A 9331-nucleotide genomic window follows, 5' to 3' on the forward strand; every position below is an offset into this window, starting at 1 on the left:
CTTCAAGCTGCCTGGCTGCCGGCCGCCATCTTGGCTGGCAGTTAATTTGCATATCGCCCTGATTAGCCAATGGAAAGGGTAGCGGAGTGACACCAATTTGCATGTTTCTCTTTTATTAGTGTAGATAGGTTACTTTTCCTGTAATATCTTTGCCTTTAGTCTGGTATGGTGTTAACTCCCTCTATGTTTTAGAAATCTAGGATTTCTGATGTTGGTAGAAAATATGATATTAAAAACATCTGTTCTAGTGTTCTGAAGTTATAAATTTGAGCTATGAATAGGCTAATAAGCAGATAGGTAAAAAGATCTGGCTCAAATTAATGCATGACTTTAAAAAAAAACCCTTACTGAAAATAAAACTTTTGCTGGGTAGGTATTTGTTTTGAAACCCAGGGCTAATTGTTTACATCAAATGTCATTCTAACACTTTCTCTAGGGCAGAACTTGATGAGAGGTGGGGCTATCCTGGACACTAGCCAAGGAATTTAGTTTCTGGGGAACCCAAAGGCCCTGGAATGAGACTGTTCCATCGGTGTAAAATGGGAGACTGATAATATTTAGAATTTTCATTGTAATGACATCAGCTCTTGTTCTGTTGCAATTCGTTTTTAATTGTAGTTGTGAACAAGGTATTGTGAGAGATAGTATTTAATAAATCATATCCCTGATTTTAATATGAAAAGACTTTAAGAGGTAAGCCTTTTCTATTAAATTATAGCTTTTATTTATTTATTTTTCTTTTTTAAAATGATAGCTTTTAAATTCAAACCTCACTTTCTCTGTAGAGCAGGGGTTCTTAACCTTTTTTTGTGCCTGGATCCCTTTGGCAATCTGGTGAAAGCTATGAATGGATCTCTTCTCAGAATAAATTTTTAAATTACAGAAAAAAAATACTTAAGACTAAAAGGAAACTAAGTGTGCTGAAATACAGTTATTAAAATAATTTTGAAGTGTAACATAGTATTACATGTGCTTCTTTAGTAATGCAGTAAATAGGAAGATCTGGTGATGGATCTAATAACTGCCCTGATTTTGAAGTAGTGGTGAGAGTAAACAATATTTTGAGATGTCTGCAATAACTGTAATGTGATATAAAACAATATGTGGTTTTTATGGTGATAGAGTCACTGGTTATCATTGATGATACTGTGGTTTGTTGCCTGCATTCATAATGAAAGGAAATTCTGTGTTTCACTTAGATGTTAATGAAAATGTTTGTTTTTGCTTATCCAAGTTGGCAGAATTCTATTCGTAAACATTACTACAAAGCCATTCTTTTTTCTGACTCTCAGTATAGATTTGACACTGCAAATAGCCAGAAGCCTTTATTGCTGGGCCTTCCTTTGCCAAAGATCAAACAAGCTGACTCTTACTAGAGTTTTCCCTCTTAGGGTTTGTCAAAATCCTGGCTCGCATCAGTAACTGTTCCAGTTGGACAAAACTGAAATTTGGTCAAGCTTGAATTCACCTTGGTGCTTATATTTACTTTATTCTTCACCTTGTTGGTCTTCAGGTATTAAAATATACTTATAAACCTAAATGTGCTCTTCGTTAACCACCAGGGTAGTGAGGACCAAATATGGTTAAGAGCTCATTTAAGTAGGGCTTGACCATGCCCAGGTCATTTTTGTACATTTGAGATCCTCACTTGGTAAATTGGCAGCCTTAACCATTGGAAAATGTGTCCAGAAAGAAAAGCATTTGTTTCAATGAAGTCAAAATAATGGACATTTACTTTTATTGGGAGATTTTCTATGGCTTTGACTCCTCCAAGGGCATTCTGGATATGCCTAGCCAGTCTGTCCTGCTAAAAAGGGACCAAGGAGAAATTCTGTACCATGTAAGAACTCCAGAATTTTTCCATAGGATGAGCCTGGAATTGGGTGTGGTTCTGGAGTTGGGTGTGGTTCTGGAGTCCTCTGGGCATGCCACCTCAGGACCAGGCTTATCAAAGTCTAGGATCGACCAGATGGTTATGCCCTCCCAGCTGAGGTCCAAGTCCAGCCTGCACTCTGTTCACCATATTGGGTGCCCGGGTGAGGGGTGGCATCAGCCCAGGAAAAGTGGCCTTTTCTCTTCCACAGAAAGACATCACCTGCTTTCCAAACGATGAATCTGTGAGCCTAAGAGCCCAGAAAAGTCACTTTCTAACTTTATATAAGCATCATATATGTATAAGAGGAAGCCCTGGGCCACAAATTAGGGACCAGGACCGAACTAATATTCAAGGAGTAAGAGAATTAGAGCAGGGGATCAAAGCACCTTTTATTTTTATTTATTTGTTTGTTTAAAAAACCAAATTTTTAAAATATTTGATGTTTTTTATTGATTTTTAGAGAGAGAGGACAGAGTGGGAGAGAGAAGCGTCAGTGTGAGAGAAACATCAATTGGTTACCTCCCATATGGGCCCCAACCAGGGATCGAACCTGCAACCTGGGCATGTGCCCTGACCGGTAATTAAAGGACCTTTTGGTGCATAGGATGATGATGCCAACTAACTGAGCCACACCGGTCAGGGCAATGCATCTTAGAAATTTTTTTTTTTTTAATATGCTTCATGATTGTTTAGAATGAGAATCATTACATTTTTTTGCTCGGGTCTAGCCTTATTTTGTGTATGAGGATACTGACACGGAAATGTTACAGAGCAGAACTTGGCCAAAGCCCCATGCCTCTGCTAGGCATGGCTGGACTATTAAGAGAACAAGAAGCTGCCTTCTCGCTCCCAGCAAGGGCTCTTGACCTCTTCACCACGCTGCTTTGAATATGGCGGTATGTCTTACAGCTAGACAACTGATCCTTATTTGGGGTATTTAAAATAATCGATACTTTATTTCATAAGTCAGGATAATTTTTTATTGCTTCTTTGAAAATTTGAGATTTTGGCAGACAGGCTTATTGACCAGACTTAATGGACCTTTGGATCCCATAATTCTGTATGTGTTGCTGATATCATTACATTATTTAGGGAGGAAAGAAGAAATCTGGATAATACAAAGCAAGACATGTCCTCAAATTCAAAATAACTGACTTTGGAATGTTACCCGTCCTGTATGCTCATTTCCTCTGTGCTCTGCCATTCCCATTTCACAGCACACAGTCCAGGAATCTAGGCATTGTTGAAGTAAAAAGTCCCAGATTCCCACAGATGACTCATGTTTAGGAAAGGTTAACTGTACTCAGTAGCTTTCTGCTATAAGTTAATTATTCATTGGCTGTGTAATCAGGGGTGGTAGGGCTTACTAAGAGCACTTATATTAGAAAACTTAGACCTGGAACAAGATACAGTATTTGTTGGGTCCTCAGAAATGAGAACAAAATTAAACTTGCATGTTCCTTGAGGTTGCCCATGGCGATAATGGGGGTTATTTAACTTTTATTAGCCAACGATGCCATCTGGTGGCCAGAAAGTACATTTTGTGGTGCCCATGCATGCTGCACCAACCTTTTTATCTTTGAAAGAATTAACCTCAGTAGCATTTGAGGCATTTTTATTAGCGAAGTTTTGAAAAATGCTTAGTTTGGTTTGGCAGAAGCAGGGAAGTGTCATAGACTGATACACATCTAATATGGCAAATAGAATAGATTTCTCTGCTCTCCTCATTTTTTAAAAAGGAAACTCCTGTACAAGGTCCTAAATGGTATTCAGTAAACAATTTCCTATGACCAATACAGGTGTGTCTGTCTGGCCTCCTTTCCTGGGTTTCACCTGGATTGTAACAGTCACTGGGGCAGCTGGTGGTTTCCGTGCTCCTTTCGTCTGACTCAGGGCAATCAATCATGTTCTAATTCTGCAGCTGAGGCACCGAGTGATTCTTCACTGAGGGCGATCATGGTCTCGTCTTCCTTGAAAAGGTGAAAATTCTCACAAGGATGCACTGCCACAAGATGCCCTGAAAATACAGATGGATGGATGGATACGTTGGAAAGTTGAATTTTTAAAGTTTAATCTTGGAACATTGAATTTTAAGATGCTTTTTAAAAAATTGGCAAAGAGAGTAAGCCTAACCCCATTACATCCTTGATTAAAAGCATGATTTTGTAACATCTTAGTGGTGGGTTTTCTCTTCAGCCGATTTGTGTTTCCACTCTGTTCCTGAAGTTCAGGTTGGCGGACGGCAGCTGAGTTTGAGTACAAGGAAAGAAAATGCAGCTCAGGAGCGTATCAGGCTCAGCACAGTGATTCTGAGGTCAGGATTTCCTAATACATCTTCCAGCCGGCTCTCTTGCCGTGGTCGGCAAACGGTGGCTTGCGAGCCACATGCGGCTCTTTGGCCCCTTGAGTGTGGCTCTTCCACAAAATACCACGTGCGGGCGCGTGTACAGTGCAATTGAAACTTCGTGGCCCATGCGCAGAAGTCGATTTTCGGCCTGGGCGAGTCTATTTTGAAGACGTACTGTTGATATTTGGCTCTGGTGACTAATGAGTTTGCTGACCACTGGTTTAGAGAAATGTCTCAGTTCTGTATTAGAGAACAAGCATTGAAGACACAATAGGAACTTGTCTTGAATCAGATACTTAGGTAAATCTGCTGTCCTTTCCATACTCTTCAGCAACCTCCAGGCTTTAAGGACTGTTGCTTTTGATGAATGAGGTAACTGGGATGTTGAGAACATCTAAGAAGACGACTAAATGTTTTTCCCCAACCCTATCATTCTCATGGAGAAGTTGACTATTTAGACTTACCAAACATTGCTTAAATAGGGAATTCATTCTGAGTGGAGTCAGAGTGAGATGAAGTTAATTTTCATTTCCAGGAAAAGCTAAGTGTAATGTGTAATCAGCGTATTTTGTTAATTTTTGTGGTTTTCTTATTTGATTGGAAGCATACTTTCTAACTTCTGTGTTCAGATTACTTTTAAGATCTAAATTGCTAGTGACGGTCTCTGGCAGGATAGAACCTACACCACAGTGCATGGAAACGGAATGTCATCATCCACAGTGTCTCACATGGCTTCCTGCCAGTGCTGCATGTCTAGACTCACACAGGTTCTTGGATCACTATCTAAAGATGCACAGAGTTGCAACACTTGGGTGTGTGTGTTTATGTCATGTAGTACGTTTGGAAACTTGGCACTAGCACCCAAGTTTCCCTTTGTGCCTTTCAGCATGATTTCATAAAACCCTGGGATGAAATATGATATAGTCCATGATATTGTTAATGGAGGTTGATTCTAATAAAAATGCATTCAGTTTCTTAACATGCCTTTCCGCCTTTCATTTTCTCAACTCCCACTGTCATTAGGATTGGTTTCAGCCTTTATTGTTGTTTACCTAAACTAAGACAGTTCTGTCCGAGAAAAAAATCATTTAAAAAAATTCTAAGCATTTATTGTCCCTTGTGCAAAAGTCCTGGATAAGTGCTATGAGAGATAGAAAGATGAATCAGATGTGGGTTCTGCCCACATGGAGCTTTGAGTCAAATGAAAACAAAAACGATTAAAGGCATACAATGAGTAACTGTCATGTAATGTATTATTCAAAGGGAGAGAATATTTCCTTTAAGTGGAAAGTTTAGTAGGAGAAGAGGAATTTGAAATGAGCCTTGAAGAATATGAGGAGAATTTTTATATGCAGAGACAGAGGAAGGATTCAGAAAAAGGGAACATTAGAGACAAAAAGTATGGAGCCAGAGAACACGGGCAGCGTTTAAGGAATTGTGCAGAATCAAACTTTGGTAAGAATAAAGGGCCTGTGTTGGGCAATAGCAAGAGAGAAAATCAGAAAGTCAGTAGGGACCATGTAGTGGGGGACTTTAAATTCCAGGGAATGGAATTTATTTTAATTTGATAGATAAGGAGAAGCCATCCAACATTTATCAACAGACAAGAGAGTATTACCTCAAAATCCTGTTACATTCCTTTTTGTTAAAGATTTATTAACTACAACCTATTGCCTTAATTTCTTTTCATATTATAAGAACCACCATAAACTATGTTGCTCATTTACAGACCATTTTCCTCTAGAGCGGTTTTCTCAACTGCAGCCGTGTTGACTTTTTGGGTCAGATAATTCTTTGTTGTGGGGCTGCCCTGTGCATTTGTAGGATGTTTAGCAGCACCCCTGGCCTCTCATCAATAGGTGCCAGTAACCCTTCTTCCCCCAGTTGTAACAATCAGAAATATCTCCAGACATTTCCAAATGACCCCTAGGAGCCAAATTCACCCCCATTTGAGAGCCCCTGGTCTAGTGTATTGCATTCTTCTGGTGTTCTGATGTTGTTAGACTTAGATGGACAAACCTAAGAGTCCCTTAGGCATTCAATCTATTAACGCGTGGAATTTTGTATTAGACGTACATCTGATCTTGAGGTTAAGGTATTTCATGTGTGAAATATCTGAACTGGGCATCAGGAGGCCTGGATTCCAGTCCTGGCTCTGCATAAAGAGGTTGTGTGACTTGGGTGAGACCCTGTACTCAGCAACCTGGTTCCTCCTCTCTGAAATGACTGGTGTGACCTCTGAGGCTCTTTTCTGCTCTCATTCTGTGTCCTGATTTCAAATTGTTCTTAGGGCTTTATTCTTTCACACTTTAGAAAGCTAGCACAAATTGGACTAGCATGTGTCTTAACCAACAAGAATGACTGACGTATTTAAGAAAAAAGACAAGTGTTTTTCCCCTTACTGCTTTATTGCACTAAATACTATCATTTTTTTCCATTTCTAGATTATTTGAAAAATCTTTTAGAAGACTCTGGAGATTACAGAAACACTCAAGGTAAAAACTTTTTTTTTTTTTTAAGGTAAAAACTTTTGTGGTCTTATATATTGTAGAAGTTTTTATATTATGTTTTATTTGGACTGAGAAATTAAAAATATAACAAAACTCTGTTTTATTTATAAGAAGCCTTTTCTTTTTTTCAAAACGCTATTTTGGGCAGGTTAAAATAGAACTAGATAAAGTGGTACAGTGGAGCTGGATGTGGGTAATAGATAGTATAGGGACAAGCGTGGCCCAGGGTGAGCTGCCATGGGAGCCAGCCGCCTGAGAGTCACCCAGCATGCTGGGTCAGGGAGCTCCATCCTCCTGTGTTAGTCACCCTTGCCAGATGTCAGTTCTCCTTCCCTAGATGCCCACTGCTTTCAAAGCAGGGATTGAACCAGTTAATCTGCATTTAAAATCCTGAGTTCATGAGGTGACCAAACTACACAAATCAGCGATAACATCAAAAATAGCATGTAGTTCTAGACTGTTTAATGATGGGCATTAGCCTTACCCCATCATGCCCAGTGGTACTTAAGTGGAGTAGTCCATTACAGTACAATGGACTCATTGATGTTCATGGGATAATCCATAGTGTGTGTATGTATGTGTTTCTCTCTTACACACAAACACACACGTGATTATTTCTGTTACTTCTGGTGTTTCTTTCTGTTTATCCCCATTTCTTTCAAATGTCATAGATATATCCCTCATTCCATCCCATTACTTTTATGAATTTTTATCATATTCCTGTGTTATCCTTTATATTTTCCGATTATAAAACCAAACAGGTCTTTAACCCATTTTGTAGAGATTCTTATTCATTCTCTTAATTGTTTTACTTCTCCTTCTCTAACATCTTCTATTTGCAAGTGTTATGCTTTTAAAGGTGCTTTTTTTTTTAAAGAAGGAAAAATTTGGGGTGGGAAATATGACATGTGTCTTGCATTCAGTGAACATACCTAGTTGAAGAAAAAAGCCTGCCCAGCAGACAAAGAAAGAGTAGATAGCTGTAAATTTAGGATGCACTGAACAGTACAGAATCCTTTGAAAGAGGGAGAAAAGTGTGAAGGTTGAAGAGGCAGAGCTCTGCGTAGAGAAAAGTGGGGCCGGAGAGGAGTTGGGTAGGCAGAGCAAGGATGGGCATTCCAGATCAGAATCTCTCTCATGAAAATAAAAATTTTAAACAGATCTTAACAAATAGGGCCTCAAGAAAACATCTCTTCTAGGGCCTCTGCCCTCAAAGACAGTGAATTATTAGCTCCATTCTACAGATAAAACAAATACAGGGCCAGAGATTAAAGAGCTTGTTTAAAGGAAAATTACACACTTGAGCAAAAACTGAATTAGAATAAGCAGTGAATAGTGAAGTGCACTGTGTGGCCAGATGCACGACAGTAAAGTGGTGAGCAGTTGTAAATGAGGTTGCCAAGGGTGAGGGGAAATGCGACAGATAACCTTTGGAAGGCAGGCAGAGGAGTTAAAGTAACAGAGTCACTAGGGCCTCTTAAAGGGATGACCTGGGGAGTAGAATTACAGACTGGGTGAGAGAATGCAGAGTTTGGAATTCAGGTGACCAGACAACAACAGCTTTATCCTTTCATCCAAAAGCTTCTCTCCCTGCCCACTTGTCCTTCAAACAGCCAGAACGCAGGGGGTGTGCCCAGGACCATCTCCTGAATAGCTGGCGTGATGAGTGCCATGTGCAATACAGTATGATTTATGGTCGGGAGGAAATACTGCTTTCCTTTAATAATGGTGATAGTAATGAGTTTGTATTTAAAGAATATAGGAACCCCCAGGATTGATACCAGAAAGGGAATCTCTTGGTAGGTTATAGTAGTTGGACCAAAAATCCTCACCCCCTTTCCAATAATTGATCTTTTGTGTATTTTTTTAATTGTCCTTTTGTTGTTGATTACTGTTCCCGCTACACCAGCCTCAGGAGAGCATATTCCCTTTTTAAAAGTCCCAGTTTTTCTCAGTGGGAGTCCTACTGTTACATTGTCTGGAATAACCTTTGTGTGGGTTTCTGATTAGGAGTACAGAATGTTTAGCATCCCTGGCTCCTACCCACTAAAGGCTAGAGGACCTTCCCAGTCATGTGACAACCAAAAATTGTCCTTACACATGTCCAAATGTCCCATGGGGAACACTACTGTCTTGGGTTGAGAACAACTGTAGCCCCAAAGGAGATAAAGTTCAGACTTCTTTTTATAGCTAGTTACAAAACTGATAAGACTGGAGCAGTCAAAGTCACTTTGCTTACGACAAGGGATTAATAAAAAGAATGAAATAAAATGAAGCTAAGTAACCCAGCTTACAAAGTAATGCATGCAATTTCCTAAAGTCTAGTATGCTTGCATGTGACATTTTCCCCTCTTGGGATCAGACTAAGAGAAGGCAGCTGAGCCCTAGCCGGTTTGGTTCAGTGGATATAACGTTGGCCTGCGGACTGAAGGGTCCCAGGTTCGATTCGGTCAAGGGCACACGGCCGGGTTGCAGGCTCGATCCCCAGTAGGGGGCATGCAGGAGGCAGCCAATGAATGATTCTCTCTCATGATTGATGGTTTCTCTCTCTCTCTCTCTCTCAGGTTTCTCTCTCTCTCTCTCTCTCTCTCTCTCTCT

At 39.9% G+C, this 9331-nt stretch overlaps 1 protein-coding gene across 2 annotated transcripts in view; it reads left to right on the forward strand.

Annotated features, from left to right (window-relative positions):
- The window catches only part of FGD6 (FYVE, RhoGEF and PH domain containing 6), a 125353-nt gene that overhangs the window by 88154 nt on the left and 27868 nt on the right, over positions 1 to 9331 (forward strand). For both annotated transcript variants that reach the window (XM_014530757.1, XM_005883156.2), the window contains one exon: positions 6668 to 6718. In XM_014530757.1, coding sequence (XP_014386243.1) covers positions 6668 to 6718 — 51 coding nt within the window. The remainder of the gene's footprint in view (positions 1 to 6667; positions 6719 to 9331) is intronic.

The sequence above is a fragment of the Myotis brandtii genome, unplaced genomic scaffold (genome assembly GCF_000412655.1).
Source record: "Myotis brandtii unplaced genomic scaffold, ASM41265v1 scaffold772, whole genome shotgun sequence".
NCBI lineage: Eukaryota > Metazoa > Chordata > Mammalia > Chiroptera > Vespertilionidae > Myotis > Myotis brandtii.